At 36.0% G+C, this 17,082-nt stretch overlaps 3 protein-coding genes across 3 annotated transcripts; 1 reads left to right on the top strand and 2 right to left on the bottom strand.

Annotated features, from left to right (window-relative positions):
* Positions 1 to 215: 215 nt before the first annotated feature.
* On the top strand, positions 216 to 9,633 carry LOC18051751. Its single transcript, XM_006448801.2, has 9 exons — positions 216 to 500; positions 585 to 640; positions 759 to 873; positions 1,007 to 2,646; positions 4,248 to 5,818; positions 5,963 to 6,093; positions 6,228 to 7,027; positions 8,041 to 8,153; positions 8,539 to 9,633. Exons 2-9 carry the CDS (start codon positions 587 to 589, stop codon positions 8,852 to 8,854), a joined length of 4,740 nt encoding a protein of 1,579 aa, XP_006448864.1. The 5' UTR covers positions 216 to 500; positions 585 to 586; the 3' UTR covers positions 8,855 to 9,633.
* Positions 9,634 to 9,655: 22 nt separating this feature from the next.
* LOC18051750 (berberine bridge enzyme-like 22) lies at positions 9,656 to 11,712 on the bottom strand. The gene has a single exon (XM_006448800.2). It carries the CDS (start codon positions 11,249 to 11,251, stop codon positions 9,659 to 9,661), a length of 1,593 nt encoding a protein of 530 aa, XP_006448863.1. The 5' UTR covers positions 11,252 to 11,712; the 3' UTR covers positions 9,656 to 9,658.
* A 757-nt stretch (positions 11,713 to 12,469) lies between these two features.
* Positions 12,470 to 14,217, bottom strand: LOC18051749 (berberine bridge enzyme-like 13). Its single transcript, XM_006448799.2, has one exon. The coding sequence runs from the start codon at positions 14,182 to 14,184 to the stop codon at positions 12,556 to 12,558; it is 1,629 nt and encodes a 542-aa protein (XP_006448862.1). The 5' UTR covers positions 14,185 to 14,217; the 3' UTR covers positions 12,470 to 12,555.
* Positions 14,218 to 17,082: the final 2,865 nt, after the last annotated feature.

Genomic DNA, 17,082 nt, shown 5'->3' with positions numbered 1-17,082 from the left:
TAAGAATTTTAATTTATATTAAGTCTCGGAAGAATATTAGAGAAGAGATATTAGAGATAATACAGTTAATATCATACTAAAATTATTAAATCTTAATATTATATGAAATTATTATTACTTCATCAAACAAAATAAAAGATGTTAGTATTACGGTTAATGAATGATAGCTTTTATATTGATAAAGTTTGTTCGGGGTTCATTAAGGATTTGGGTGGAGCGTAAATAGAAGAACTCCGAATTAAATTAATTAGACGTGGACTGGAAACTGGATGGATCCAAGTCCAACTTGGACCGACTTTTGAAACTGGGTCGAACCGCCCTATATCCTTTTAGGGTTTCTCTCTATCTTTCTCTCTGCAACTCAGTAGGTGTAGGGTTTTTCAATTTTCATGTTCTTACCTTATGTGCAGATCAAGACGACGTATCTTGTAGGGCTCTTACACTTCCTATTTTCTCTCTTTATCCACAATGCCCAACGATTAAGCTGCAAAACAAGTGAAGTAAGTCTCTCTCTCTCTCTAATTCCCTTTTTTGTTGTTCTTTTTAATCCGAAGTATCGATTCAAACACTTCTTTTACGTGCAGCAATGGCGACGGATATTTCAGCAAAGCCGGAGGCTTCCAATCCCTGCTGTCGAGTGGTATGTGTTTTTATTTATTTTTTAATCATCAAAATGATTCAGAATTGTGCATTATTTCATATACTTGTTCAGTTTATATATATTTATTTGATTTCTTTATTTGTTTTTATGGTCTCAGTGGGAAGATAAATATAAAAAGTCCCAAGGGAATCGGACTGCCTTGCGCCAGGCTCTGAAGCTGTTTGAACAGCAACTAGACAAGATTCAAGCTGAAAATCTAAGTCTCAAGAAAGGTGAATGCAATGTAGTTTTATTTTCTTATGCTCTCCAATGCATTTATCATCTGAGTGTTTTGTGTGTCATTTTTTGGTTGATGCTTGATGCATTTAGTTTCCATCTCAATTTAGAAGTTTTGTGTTCGTTCAGCATGTCAAGAAGAGAAGGCACGTGCTGAAGTTGAGAAAAAGGGAAGAGAGGAAGTATTGGCGGCAAAAGTTTCATTGGAGAATGAGATATCTGCTTTAAAGTCTGAAATCTCTATATTACAACGGAAGAAAGGAGGATCAAATGCTCAAAGTGTTGAGGAAGTAAAGCTTCTTGACATTCGAGTCACAGAAAATGAAAGGGAAATAAAACGGCTAAAAGGGGAGGTTGAGAAAGAGAAAATAAGGGCAGAGTCAGAAAAGAAAAATGCTGAGGTGGAGAAGAAGAGGGCTGCTGAAGCATGGAAATGTGTTGAGGCTGAAAAAGGCAAGGCCGAGGAAGAAAGGAGGCGTGCAAATATTGAAGGGAAGAAGGCAGAGGAGTACAAACTTCAATTGGAGGCATTGCGTAAGGAAGCTGTTGAGGAAGAAAGGAGGCGTGCAAAGTTGGTTTTGGAGTCCTCAAAGTTAGGAGACATGACCAAGAAACTTGAATCTGAAAAACAGAAGGTGAGTAAAGAAAAAAAGCGTGCAAATAATGAAGGAAAGAAGGCAGAGGAATACAGAATTCAGTTGGAGGCATTGCGTAAAGAAGCTGATGATGCAAAATTGATGTTGGTTTCTGAGGCATCAAAATCAGAAGCTGTAAGCAAAAAGCTTGAAGCTGAGAAACAGATGGTGTGTAAAGAAAGACAACGTGCAAATATTGAAGGAAAAAAGGCAGAGGAATACCGACTGCAGTTGGAGGCATTGCGTAGAGAAGCTGATGATGCAAAATCAATGTTGGTTTCTGAGGCATCAAAGTCAGAAGCCTTGAGAAAAAAGCTTGAAGCTGAAAAACAGATGCTGAGTAAAGAAAGAGAACATGCACATTTAGAGATGGCTAAAGCAGAGGATCAAAGAAAGCTAGCAGAAGCCAGTAGAAAGCAGGCTGAGGAAGAAAAGCGTCACACTGAAAGGTTGTCTCAGCAGTTGGAAGAGGCTGGACGAAGAATTGTGGAACTACAGAAGGAGATAAATGACCTTGTGTCTGGACATTCTGTTGAGACTCATGGTTGCAAACCAGATACAGATGCTGGATTTCTGAAAATGAAGAATGGGTCTAAGGTGAACACATTGCAGAAAGTTGGAGAAGAGCCAAATTTGGGTTTGGAAATTATGAAATTTGAGGAGGCAAGCAGAAGGTGCGGGGTTGACAAGGAGAAATCTGTTGGTGGGAAAGAACTATCAGATTTGGAGATGATCAAACCACAAGAGCATAGAAAAGTTGTTCAAGGTAAATGTCTTGCTGCTGACCATCTTTCTCAACAATTGGAAGAAGCTAGAGGAAGGATTGATGAATTGCAGAAGCAGATACATGACCTGCATTCCTCTAGAAAATCATTCGACGCTTCTGCTATTCAAGTTGATAAGTATGTAGATTCTGGAAAGGCGAAGCTGTTGAAAAAGCAATTGAAGTTTGAAAAAATGCAAGTAAAACATGCCAAGCAAGTGGCTAAGTTGGAAAAAGATCGGAATATTATTTTGCACCAAGAACTAGGGCGCTTGAAGGTGGACTTTGCTCAGTTTTTGCATCGTTTGGATACAGTTGATCAATGTTTCTCATCCAACACTGAAGGTACAGATAATCTGGGAAATGTGAAGGTCAGTTATTCAATCATAGCATTCCTGAATTTGTTTTCCGAATTTTTAGTACTGTTGCTTCTTTTGTGCTTTATGGCTATGGAATTTATTCTGGAAAAGTAGCATACCTGTTTTGGCTCTATAGGTTGATTTTTTGACAAAAATTTACCTCAAGGCAGCAGCTTTACAGTATGAACACTTCTAGACTTATTTGACATAATACTGGTGCGCTTTCTAATTTAATGCAGCCAAAAAACTTTCTTTCTTCTTTGTTTATCTTTTTCTCTTACTTATCATGTTCAGACAGAAATGTTCTTTTTCGATCATGAACATTATATATATTTTCTGTTCGCCTGTATAGTTGTATGCTGCTAAGTAACTTATATATCTGAAAGATTACCATTGCAGCCCTCAATGAAATGTATTCATCATATGCCTTTAGATAACCATCCCAGGTTGCTTAGCATTTGAATCATTAGATCTACATTTAGGGTGCGTTTGGCACACTAGATTGTATTATACTGTATTGCATTATTTAAATACTGGTGTATTGTATTATATTGTATAATATTAGCACTATATTATAATAATGCTGCACAATGTTTGGTGCTATATTCTACTGTTTTAATTTTTAATTATACTATATTTGGTGTTGCACTGTACTGTGTTAATTTTTTGTGATTAATTTAAATTATATATTTGTTTAAATAATATTTATTAGTGCTTAGAAAAATACTAAATATAGAAGTCTTAAATTTTAGAAATTTAACAATTTTTTTTTTAGTGTAAATATTAAAAAATATCATAATTCTTCATGAAGATCGAAGCTTATAGTCTTAAATTTTTGGAAGCATAACATTTATTTTTCAGTATTTTCTAAATATATGACCTGTGAAATTGAATCAAATAATCTCTAATAATATAACAGCATAAATAAATAGTTAAAACCTAGAAGATTAGTTCAAAAGTCATCTTAGGATAATAGAATAAAAATTTATACATATCACAAGATAATAACAAAATAATAAAGTGATACAATTGTTATAACATATAACTAAATAAATTGTGCTAAATAATCCAAGAAGAGTTCTGTAGTATATGTAATAATATTTTATATTATTAATTATATTAAATTATAATTTACTAATAAATTATAATGTAAAAAAAATTTAATATTAATAGTGTATAATATTATATTAAATTCAAAAGTTATATTTATTAAATTTTAATAATAATAATAATAACAATATTATTATTATTATTGTTATTATTATTATTATTATTATTATTATTATAAAGAAAATTAAAAAAAAAAAGGAAAAGGCAAGCTAATGCGGCAACAGCGCAGCCCATTAATGCAGTGCAGCTGTAGTTGCTTTTAACACCAAACGTGAGTCTGCTTAAGTTTAATACAAAACAGTGTTTTAATCCCATATAATGTGGGCTACCAAATGCGTCCTTAATTCATTTGTTTTCCGGGTAGCTGTGAGAACTTCTATATTATAAGTTTCAGTTTGCCTTTTGCTTGCGAATCTTGTGTGCTGACACTGCTTTCTCTTATAAAAATTTGCATTATCTTCTGATCTTGGTTTATTGACAGGTTGTTTTGATGCGCTTTTCAGGTTAGGGACACCACAAATATGCAAATCTTGAAGTTGAAGGAAAGCCTACCAGTTCAGATGTACCTTCAAAGTGAAAATGAGCTCCAAAAGCATTGCTGCACGGGTGTTGCTGCCTCTAGTCCTCTCAGGCAAACGATTCAACAGATTGCCCCTTCACTTGCTTTATCTGGAGGGATCTGTAGTGAATCCATGTCAGGTATTGATTCTAAAGATCCTAAATTGGAGTCTCTGCTTGGAGGCTCTAGCCGAAAAATGTTACAGAGTTCTGCAATAAATTCCAGTTCAGCATCTTTTTCTGATAGACAATTGATGGGCTCACAGGAAAGGGGTGCTTTTTCTTTTACTACATCATCAAAATTGATGAATGCTCAAGCAACAAATTCTAGCATGTCTGATGAAATTAACAGAGTGAGATTTGATGGAAAGCCTGCTGTGGATGCTGAAATTAGTGTTAGAAGCCCTCTTAAAATTGGTGCCGCTGGAAAAGTCAATGGGCCTAGTAGGAAGAGAAAGAGGTTACTTCATACAGTTGAGTCAATTGAATTGTTGCACTCTGAGGATAGGAAGTTGCATTTGCAGATAGAGGAGAAGCTATCTGATTTGCATAATATATTGAACAAGCAACTAGATAAAACGCTGGAAGAAGCAAATTATACAGTAGCTAATAATCAAGATGCTTTTAAGCATGATCAGTTTCCCAAGAAGAGAAGGGTATCTCAGGAAGAGAATTTAGGTATTCAGCATTCGTGTGACAGTGGTGAGATGAATAAGACAGCAAATCTTGATGCTAAAGTCCATGAAAAAACTTTGGGACCTGCCAATGATCTAATAGGAACTGCACAGGCATGCACAGAGGGTATTACGGACACAGTTATAAGTCTCCATGAAACTATGATGAATTTTGAGGAAGTTGCAGATGGAGATTATATGAAACTGCTGGATTTGGATAATCCTGCTGATGAGGAATGTTACAGGGCAGCAATGGAATTTCCTCTATCACCTACTCTTCCTGAGATTGAGTTTCAGGCTCTCGAAACATTTGATATCAATAAATTTGAACCCTTGGCAGAGGAAACATTCTATGGAGGTTTGTCCAAAGAAAAAGAAAATTCGGTGCCCTCTCGTAGCTATGATGTCATTGATGTGGAAATCAATTCCAACAAGTTGAACTATAACATTTCCAGAAATTCCCATAATTCATTACCATGTGAGAGTGAGGGTCCTCTTGATTCCTTTGGTGTGGAGGTAAATAGTGGGAACATTTCTCTTAGTGCTGAGCAAGCAGGAAAAGCTTGTGATAATCAGGCACTGGAAAAGCTACTAATATCAGATAAATGTAGGTCTGGAGATCAAGGGGGGGATTTTCCTCTTGCAAGTGAACTTGGACCTGCACATGACAATATTCCTCGATACTTTGTTGTTCCGAGTAATATTAAAGATGAAAGCAGTATTTCTAGAATATATTGTGCCACTAAATCTTGTATGGCTCAGTGCTCTTTGGTTTCCCAAACAGAGTGGATATTGCAAAAGATTATGCTTGCTCTTAAAATGGAAGAACACCTTCTTTCTAAGTAAGTGGTTCTTTTCTTGTTATTTGTATTGATTATCTACAGCTGTTAGCTCTTTCTAAATTTGCTAATATAAGGAACATTTGATGCACATTGAAATGGCAAAATTGGAACTACTTTATTGACTTGCTATGTTGACATGTTTAGAGAGAGGGCTTGCGTATTCCTTTCATTGTTACTGCTCAACTTCTCCACAATAGCTCAGGAAAAGTCTAGGAAATCTTGGAACAGTGATATCATCCTTTGCTTGGATTCTTTTGCCAGTCATTTTAATGCAGGTATGTGATTTGTACATAATTTGTGTAATTTATATTGCAATATTGTATATTGTATTGAGCTACTATAATTTTATGATGTAAAACTATTTATCTTTCTTTTCTTCTAAATTGAACTTCACATTCTCATTGTGTAGTGATGTCTGATGCTGAGGCAAGGAGAGTGTTTGATGAGTTGTGTTTGGATGAGCTCCTTAGTCTTATTGAGGATTTCCTTATGGAGGGGAAAGTCATGACATGCACCTATTTATCTTCTGAAACGTTGAGTGAGAGTAATTCAAAAATCAATATCCTTCTGGATGGTGTGGATACTACTTGGTCCAGTGAAGCCGCATCAGCTTCACAGTTGATGGCAGGGAGCATTATATTGGCATCAATTGCTACAGCAACTGACTGCATTGGATTTATTTGTGCGGCTTCATACAACATTTTCCGTAAGCACACATCTGATCCTTCCCTGGTGCTGATGATTCTCCACATTTTTGCTTATTTGGGTGGAGAAAAGATCTTTACCTCTGGGAAATATGATTTAACAATGACTGTACTAAAATCAATTGTCATGTCTCTTGAAAGAGGATGTTCATCAGTTGCTGCAAACTCTTCTATTTCCCTGGCAGATGAGATTCAATCCAAGTTTCATCCATGTGCAGAATGCCCATTTTCAAAGGATGCAGTTTCTGTAGAGATTGTTATGTCCTTGCTTCTGGAAAAGCTTCAGAGCTGTGCCGAGGCTCGAACAGTGAATGTCTTGTTTCATAATGACCAGGCTGAACAAACTTGCCAAGAGCCTTATTGCCCTCTTGATATCAATTGTGGGACATCTGGTTCCCTAAATGAGTGCAAGATGTCTGCTTTACAATCAAAATCTGTTGTTAACACGACTTTGTGCCACGTCACTGATGTATTATCATTGGTGGAGCTACTGTCGTGCATAATGGTATGATTCACTTCTTGGGTTTTTTTTTTTTTTTGACACACTTATTCTCAATTTTATTCTTAATTCTTTGTCCCTTGGTTTTAATGAGCAATTGTTTGCCATCTTGAAATTTCCTTGATCTATCAGTTTTATATGCTTTATACATTGAGTAGGTTTATTGTACTCAGCTTCCAAAGTTTGCTTTTCTGTCAACCTATTACACTTAGAACTTTGTTAGTCATTATATTGTGATTACGGAAGCACATTAAATGTAAGCTAGGAAGGCTTTTTTGAAGCTGTAATGTGGGAACACATTATATTAGTAATGAATGAAAAAAATGGAATGTACTTATGAAAACAGATCAAATAATGATTGTTTTCTGCTGTTTTTTCTTTTGATTGAAGAGAAAAATAACGTAATTTGGTTTTAAAAATCAGATTTAAAAACTCCTGGTTGGGATCTCAGCACCCCATTCTCTCTTTAACTCTAAGGTGAAAGATTCGACCCTCCCAAATAGCTATGAGTATTTTCTTCAATTTCTTATCCTTAACGTTAATTGCATGTTGGGTATTGATTAAACATTAGACTATATGTTGAGGGGGTATTGATTTCAAAAAGTAAACCCTCTCTTCTTTTCTCTAATTTTTTCCCCTTTTTTTTAAGTTCGCCTAATTGTGTACTTGTGTACTTTTTGAATTTCCCAAGTTAGAAGTTACATTTGGAAATCTCTGAAGTTGTGGTGCATAATGAAAATTTTATGTGGTTTCTTTTGTTAAAGTTGGATACTGATGGGGAAACTCAGATTTGATATTATTTGCTTTTCTTTTCGCCTGTGCATATTATTTTAGAAAGTTTTTATTATACCTCTGAAAATTCATGAAAACTTTTCCTAAATTTCAATTGAATATGTATGTTTGTGGAAATGATAAAATTTTCTTCTGCATGTTATTTTCATTCCTGGAGAATTTATTTGCTCGAAATGGCATCCTGGAGAGCCAATTCTAACTTTTACTTGTTTCCTTTCCAACTGCAGAGCTGGGATTGGACACTTGCCACAGTTGTCCCTGGCCTATTGAGAATGTTGGAACTACCTATTGCAGAGAGCTTCACCTTTGCCATCGTCATTCTTCTCGGTCAGATTGGAAGGTCTGTTACAGTTTTACTGTTAAATATTAAGGCACTATAAGTTGTGTGATCTCTGTGTGTGTGTGTGTGTTTTTTTTTTGTTTTGGGGGGGGGGGGGGGGGGGGGGGGGGGGTGTGGGATGCATTTTTTTTTTTAAGGTTTTATATTCTTGGTTCTGATGTTAATTTAGTTTAATCATATTCGAAACTTCGCTGCTAAGATTTTTTATTGCTAAATGAACCTTGAGGATAGGCAATGTATTTTTATGTTCTGTTATGCCTGGATTACTTGAATTCCTTGTACACATTTGATGAATTTAATTATAGTCACAATGTCTTTCAATACCAGTACATCCTTTCACATATTAAAGTGGTGCCATAGTTAACTAATTGTTTTATAATTTCAGGCTTGGAGTTGCTGCTTGTGGATGTGAGGATAAAAACGTTGAGAACCTGAGTAATACATTGTCTGCTTTTCTGTGGCATGAAACTACCACTAGAGCGGGTCTTCCTCTTCAAATAGCCATTGTGACTGCTTTGCTTGGGCTCATTTCTGTTGATCTTGGACTAGTCATTGAGATCAATTCAATGTGTCCATCCATTGCAAGTCAATCTGCTGTTGCTGGTGCTATAAGAAAATGGTTTTCTTCACTGAGTAAAGAGCATCAGGCCTTATCATTCAGTCTGTTTCAGTCTTCTGCTTTAGGTCCTAACGTAAGATGATCCATTACTTCAAAGCTGGATGTAAAGTTATTGTTTGGGACTATGAGAAAGTTGTCACTAGAAATCAGGATCAAAGTAAAAAACTTTGATGGATATCACCATCCGAGGACGGTAAATTTCAGGAAATTAGGATTTTTGATAGTGATCAGACAGGATAGAAGTTGAGTAAATTTGTAAATTTTGTTGTGAGTCGCCAACTTTTTGCGTTTTGTTGCGGATCACATGAACACAAATTTTGTATTGTTGGTGTCAGGCAATGATCAGTCTGATTCTGCTCTTTACATGAAAGGCTACTTGGTGAAATCCTTTATAGTCTTGCACCACCTTTGGGAACCCTTTTTATGTGTATCCCACAGTTGCAGGCCATGAAGTCATCAGATGAAAAGGGTTCTATATAGATCTTTATGATGCTTAGCATTTGCTGAATGTACGTTTATGATTCCAGTATTTGCTTCTCTTTCTACAGCCCTAAAATTCATGTTCTGCCTCTGGAATTTTTTTGGTCTTTTTGTTCCCACTGTCGCCGGCCGAATTAGGAGCTTTCAGCCTTTGATAGGAGCAAGTAATAGTTGTTGCTGAAGGGAAAAAACCAGAGAGATGGAATGGAATTGCTGATAAACATGCAATTAGATTACTAGCTTGAAAACTGCAGGACCTACTCATGGAAATTGTTGTACTTTACAGCTTTGCACTTGGTTACCAGGAAACTTTTGAATGCTGAAAGATTTTGTAGTGATCAGACACTAACTTCTTATGTTGGCCATAGTGGAACTTGCATTACTTGAAATTCGAGCTACAGTATTTCTATAAGTGTTTTATTTCCCCAGGAGTAGGAAATGGTGGAATACTCTGCTCATTTCTGAAGAAATTACCGGGATCAACCTTGCTCTTCACCAGAGCTAGTCTCTTGAAGTTACTCTTGAAATACTTGATACCCCAAGCAGCTGCTTCGGAGTAGCTTGCATTTTGCAGCTTGTTGGTTCCCAAGTCGAGATCCCTGTAATTAATATACGCTGCCCTGGGAGACCTGGAAACATATGGTGCCATGTATTTGTACAGAGACCTGATCCAATGTATGTGCCTGTTTAATGCCATTACTCCATTCGCTTCCCATTTCACCATGTACTGTATGTTATACAGAACACCATTTCTGTGAGGAAAAGGAACATCAGATTCTAAAATTTCATTCATCTTTCCACCAAAAGGATCCATTATCATTATAGCCATCTCTTCTTCCAAAAGCCTCCCCCATATTCCTTCAAGGGCATGAAATGGTATTGGTTCTGTCACAAAGTCGGATTTTGCTTTGAACATGCTCTTGAAAAGTTGTTTCTTGTCCAGTAGCATTTCCAAAGGAGACCCTTTGGAAAACCCAGCAAAGTAGACAGTAGATTCAACCCAACTCATTTCTGTACAATCTTCAGCCCGCAATCCTAACTCAGGAAAACTTTGATTCATCAATGGGATTAATCTGTCAATTTTACCCAGAAAGAGTGAGTTGAAGTTGGCATGGATTGTTTTCTGATCTCCATTACCCACATGTACAATGAGAATTCTGATGAATAGATCTTCATGGAATTTAGGTGCAATATATTGCCATCTGTGAACAAGCTCTAAGGCACCTTGTTCCAATGTTTTTAAAACCGTAAAACTTGTCACAGTTTCTGGAACTCGAACCAGCTTGATTTTCCAGGAAAGTATGATGCCAAAGCTTGATCCGCCTCCTCCTCTAATGGCCCAAAATAAGTCCTCTCCCATTGCTCTTCTATCAAGAATTCTTCCATTAACATCTATCAAGTAAGCATCAACAACTTGGTCAGCTGCAAGCCCATATTTTCTCAACAATGTCCCAAATCCACCTCCACTAAGATGTCCACCAATCCCCACAGTAGGACAAAGCCCGGCAGGAAAGCCATGAACTAAACTTTTCATAGCTAGTGCATAGTAAAGCTCACCGAGATTTGCCCCAGATTGCACCCAAGCTGTTTCATCTTCTAAATTGATCTCAATTGATCTCATGTTAATAAGATCAATGATGATAAATGGGGTTTGGCAGAGGTAAGACAGGCCTTCGTAGTCATGGCCGCCGCTTCGAACTCTGATTTGCAAGTCATGGTTTTTGCTACAAAAAACAGCAGCCTGGATTTCAGATTCATGGAAAGGCGTAATTATAAGAAGAGGTTTTGGGATTGTGGCATTCAAGTATCTAGGATTCTGCACAGAAGACTGCAAGATATACGAGTACAAAGAGGAATCTTGGTTGAAAATGATTTCGAAGCTTCTGGTGTATTCACCGAATTGGGTTGACATGCAGTGCATGAAATCTTCTTGGATAGAACTCGAAGTCTCCCGTGAAACTAAAAGCAAAAGCAGAGAAACTAGAACAATATGCCTCATGTTGTCTCTCTTTTTTCTGTGGATTTTTCTGGACTGAGCTGAGATTTTGGGTACATATATACATGAGTTGTTTTGTCTTGATGGGGTAGAATATCTGAGCCATAGATCTTCATTACTGTATATTGAACGGCTTTGCTACTAGAATGAAGGTGTAAACAGACAAATTGATAATTCCGATGCTGAAGATGATACCCATTAACAGTAAATGAAGTCTGCTTTGTCCTTTATGTCTCCTCAATCGGCAAATAAAGTATTCCTTCAACCGTTTCCCTGTCTCAGTCAATGATGCCTAAGATAAATGTGATGGTATGAACTCCACTCCGTCCTATTAAAACCTGGTCATTTTGATGAGAATCTTCACTGAACCTACTGTATCTATACCTATTTTCAAATCATGATTTTAGTTTAGAGCTATATATAAATGTTGATGCGTGTGTTGAGAGCTTTAATTATCAATGTCGGTACTATATACATTTGCATGAGTGCAATGTGTCGATATTCACTAACCATCTGGCGCCCTCGGCCATCTGTGCACATGCATGATACGTAAAATACTGCGTCATGTCGCTTCCTCTCTCACTGAGATGAATCCAAATTGACATGTTTGGCATTCAATTCGAATATGCCAAATGCGTTAATGCCAGTTTCTGTTGAGAGATATGATTTGGACTCTTTATAGCGCTATATCATATCTGGATATATGTACATGATGATAACACAGTTTCCAGGATGATTCAGTTCCTAATGGATCTCCCTGCATCTAAAAACAACACTTATTCGTCTTCTTCTTCTTAAGGAAATAAAAATGTATGAAAAAAATAGCCACATACAATAAGAGTAATTTAAAAAAATATTACCGATGTAGTGATAAAACTGATGACACATTATAGGTGGACATGAACATTATATTCTTAAAAGGCTCCAACTTCTCTAGATTATGTCTATTTGTTGCCTTTGGAGGGACGAACGTATGAAGGTTGCGGCATCTTACATTAATTTCCAATAAATTAATAAAAACATTCTGGGATCGGACCAATGAAAACCAAGTCGATCAACTTATATCCTAATTCCCAAGTATTTTTCTGTAAATGAAAGAGACACAAGACAAAAAAGTTGATATTGAAAGAAACATTAAATGTCATTTCTACAACATTTAAAGCCACGATATATATATATATATATATATATATATAATATACTTAACATTTTTCTATTATGTTTAAATAGCCAAACATTATATCTAATACAAATAAGCTAATACTATTCCAATCAAGCCGTACATCGCTCCAACTCTTCAATAATCTCTAGCCTTGCTGCAGTGGAAGAGGTGGAATGCTCTGTTCATGCCTGAAAAAGTTATCGGGATCGACTTTGGTCTTCACTCTTACCAACCTCATGAAATTATCCTTAAAATACCTGGACCCCCAAGCAGTGGCCTGAATGAAACTCGTGTTACTCTTGTTGTTCATGCCCAAATCAAGATCCCTGTAATTCACATATGCAGCCCTGGGTAACATTGAAACATAAGGAGCCATGTAATTGTACAACCTCCTGATCCATTCCATATGCTTCGCCATGTTCTTTTCTCCATCTTGCCAGTTAGTTACGTACTGGATTTTGAATAAAGTACCATTTCTGTGAGGAAAAGGAATTGCAGATTCTGCAATCTTGCTCATCATTCCACCATAAGGATTCCATATTGACAACGGACCTTCTTCTTCCAGAAATCTTTTCCACAGCCCTTCAAGTGCAGTTTCAGGAATGGGTTCTCTAACAAAGTCTGATTTGGCTTTGAAATAGTTCTTGAAAGTAGATTTTCCCTGCAGAAGAACTTCAGGTGGTGTGTTGCTTGGATAGCCGGCAATATACAGCACAGATTTGATCCAGCTTGTTTCGATACAATCCTTTTGGGTCAATCCCAATTCCGGGAAGCTCTCTTGCATTACTTGGAGAAGTCTATCAACTCCACCAAGAAACAGGGCATTGTAAGAAGTTGAGATAGTTCTTTGACCTTTTCGTCCGGGGATTTCAGCTGCTTGTATAATTACTCTGATGAAAAGATCCTCATCAAGCTTATCTGCAACTTGTTGCCATCGGTAAAGTATTTTTGTGGCACCCTGTTCCAGGGTCTTGGTTACTGTAAACACAGTCACAGTTTCCGGAACTGGAACGAGTTTTATCTTCCAGGAAAGAATAATTCCGAAGCTTGCTCCTCCGCCGCCTCTAATAGCCCAAAATAGATCTTCTCCCATAGCTTCTCTGTCGAGAATCTTGCCATTAGCATCAACAATTCGGGCATCCAGGACATTGTCAGCTCCCAGGCCGTATTTTCTCATCATGGAGCCATAAGCACCGCCTGTTATGTGCCCACCAACGCCTAAGCTTGTGCAAAGACCAGCAGGAAAGCCATGGATTTTGCTGTTTTCAGCAATTCTGTAATAAACTTCACCGATCGTGGCGCCAGTTTGAACCCAGGCGCTATTACTTTCAATATCAACGCTTATGGCTCGAAGCCTGGCAAGGTCTACAATAATGAAGGGTGTTTCAATTTCGGAAACATAAGAAAGACCCTCATAATCATGGCCTCCGCTTCGAACTCTAAGATGGATTCCAAGCTGTTTGGAGCAAATAACAGCGGCTTGGACATGGGATTCGTATAAAGGTGTGAAGATAAACTCAGGTTTTGGCATTGAAGGAGTCAAGTACCTGAGGTTTTGAGCAGAGGATTGTAGGATAGAACCAAATGAAGAATTTTTTTGGTCGCAGAAGGTTGAGAAAGGAACTGAAAGATCAGAATTGGAATTGAGGCAATGGATAAAACTGTCTTCAACTGAATCTGAATTTGTCCGTGAAGCTGATGATAACAAAAGGATTAAAAGTAATGAAAGAACATATCTGCTTGGAAACGTCATTTCTTTGCTTGGAAACGTCATTTCTTTTATTGTTCCAAGTTCAGCTTATGGGATTTGTGTTCAATAACTGAGAGCTTGAGTTGTCTTATTTATAGAAGCGATTTAGTCTCTGATGAGTCTAACGTGTATTTGAGCTAATCCAAACGTCACGTTCGGCTGTTTGTAGCTTATTATTCGGGGGTAAATTGTCCTGCAGATTCAACTTCTAGAGACTCCGCCTTTAACAGTGGTAAATATGATTCTTGGATTTTGGTTGCTTTATTCCATTCCTTTTTCACGTGTTTCCATCAAATCCTTAATTTTTTTTTGTTACTTGTCACAAGTTCTCAAGGGATTTACAAAATTTTACTTATAACTTAAAACTTGGTGCAATAAAACAATATAGAGTGGGGTAACGTAATTTTGTCCTCAGGATTGGTACACCTAATCTCATTCACATGCACAACATTAAATTTGTCCATACCAGTAACCGCAACTTAAAAAGTCATGGTCTCGATTAAAAAATGCTTAAGTTTTATTGTCTACTCACAGGTCAAGTTTCATGATTTTAGTTTGAGAGAATAATAATATTTGATAAAGTCTATGTTCAAACGATAACAATGTTTTATTGATTTGATGCATTTATGAACAAAGGAAAAATGAAATAAGTTTACTAACAAGCGCGTAGATCAATTGATAATGAGTTGTTCTAATTTAATTAAAGTTCTCGGTTCAAAATTTAAAAATATAAATATTTACCGCTTTAGTGGTCCTATCAGACTCGAATTTAGATTAGTTAAGATTTAATGTGATTTTCGGATATCAGATGGTTTAACATACAAAAAAAAAATTCATTATATTTTGTTAATGATAATATTTGCGAGCATCAAAGCTTAAAATCTAAAAATAAATCAGCCATAAATTTGAAGGGAGAACATGTTATCAAAAATTAATCATCAAATCTCATGGTAGTGAAACTACAATTTGTTTCTTTTACCTTTTGTCTTCATAATATCAACACGCATCAGTTTTCTTCTACATGATGTTTCCGCAACCATAAGTAAGATAATTAGAACGAGAACTATGAGCATGATTTAAAACTTTCGACGGAATAATTTGACAAAATATTAAAATTGATATCTCTGGGCCTACTCTTCATCATTATGTTCGTAGACAAACGTAGGTTGCTATGTTACAGCACACACCCAAAGCAAATAGCACACGTGTCCTGACTTACAGACAAAAAGCAATGCAAAGTAGGGATGGCAACGTGGAGGGGAGGGGAGGGGACCAATCTCCCCATACCCATCCCCGATATTTTGCATATGTCCCCGTCCCCTCCTCGTCCCCATCAGAATTACTTGAGAGAATTTTTATCTCCTCCCCGAATAATAACAGGAGATTCCCGAGGGTCCTCGATCCCCGAATAACTAATAGTCTAGTACATTATTTTTATTTTCGATTTTAAATTAATCATATTAAAATAAAAAAATTCAGATAAAAATAAAGTTCAAAATATATCTTACATTAATATTGATCCATTACAAAGTCACATTCAAAATATAAATTATTAAAATAATTATAAAACAATAAAAATAATATAAATAAAGTAATTTATAAGTGCAAATATTAATAACTGTATAATATAATCACAATGTAAAATAAACTCATACTGTTATTGTAAGCTCGTAACCAACTTTGACAGCACATTAAGGCCTCCAATGTGCTTGGATGAAGTTTGTTATGGTGTGGGCTCACAACTCTACTACCGGTGCTAAAAGCTGATTCAGAAGCAACTGTTGTAATTAGAATTGCCAAAATATCTCTAGCAATTCGAGCTAATGTAGGATACCTATTAGCATTTAATAATATAAATATTTTGATATTTATTATTTTTAACAATATTTATAATTTTGTTATTTATTTATTAGTAATTTTAAAAATAAAAATAAAATTAAAAATTAAAATGGGGAAATGGGTAGGGGATTGGGATTCCACCTCATCCTCGTCCCTCCCCGAATAAAAAATTAGGTAAAAAATTTTCCCCGTCCTCTCCCCGAATAAAAAATTAAGTATAAAATTATCCTTATACCCTCTCCGAATGAAAAAAATTCCCGAAAATATCCGTTCCCGTGGGAATTTTTGCCATCCCTAATGCAAAGACATTAATTAATATATGTAAAGCAATGCGGGCCCCTTCCAGGAACAGTTAAATTTTATATTTAAATATAAGCTTGAAAAGAAATGAAAAGATAGAAATTGGCAGTGACTAGTGAGGCTTGTCGGAAAGAGGATCGAGATTGAAAATCATCTACTTTTTATGTAAATTGATTATGACAATTGTGGCAACATTACTTGTTTAATCAAGCAGTGCCAATTTCATATTGGGAAAGTGAGTGGGCCCTTTTTTTTTGGGTGGAGATTTTAATTTAATTATTTCTCCATACATTGTTGAAAAATATCAAGCTTAGTTGTTAATAAAAATAAATTTATTGTCATGCAGTATGGGTCAATGTAAAAAAATTCTTCTCATATCTCTTTATAAAGGGGCTCCCGCTCCATGACCTTTGACAAAGATTGGCCTTGAATAGATTCTGTTTCGATTACTACTTTAACAGGTAACCCTAAGCACTATGTCAATCTTATGTAATATATATCCTCTCTGTGTTTCTTATTATATTGATAAAATTTTTTACAAAATATCACGCTTGAGTAAGAGATATCCCAGACAATTAAGCAATATTCAATCAACACTAGTGTTTTGTTTTACAGCCAGCTGATAATATATCTTGAGTTGCAAACAATAGTTTAGGGTAAAATTCTATTAGGGGTGTTCTGAATCCAATTCGATATGCTCAATCCGTTTAATTCATAAAAATCTGATTCGTAAAAATCTAATCTATGGATTGGTAGATTGGATTGGATTAAAATTTTAAAAAT

The sequence above is a fragment of the Citrus clementina genome, unplaced genomic scaffold, assembly GCF_000493195.1.
Source record: "Citrus clementina cultivar Clemenules unplaced genomic scaffold, Citrus_clementina_v1.0 scaffold_2, whole genome shotgun sequence".
In the NCBI taxonomy this organism is placed as follows: Eukaryota; Viridiplantae; Streptophyta; class Magnoliopsida; order Sapindales; family Rutaceae; genus Citrus; species Citrus x clementina.
Note: the sequence above shows the minus strand (reverse complement) of the source record. Positions and strands in the feature narration are given on the sequence as shown.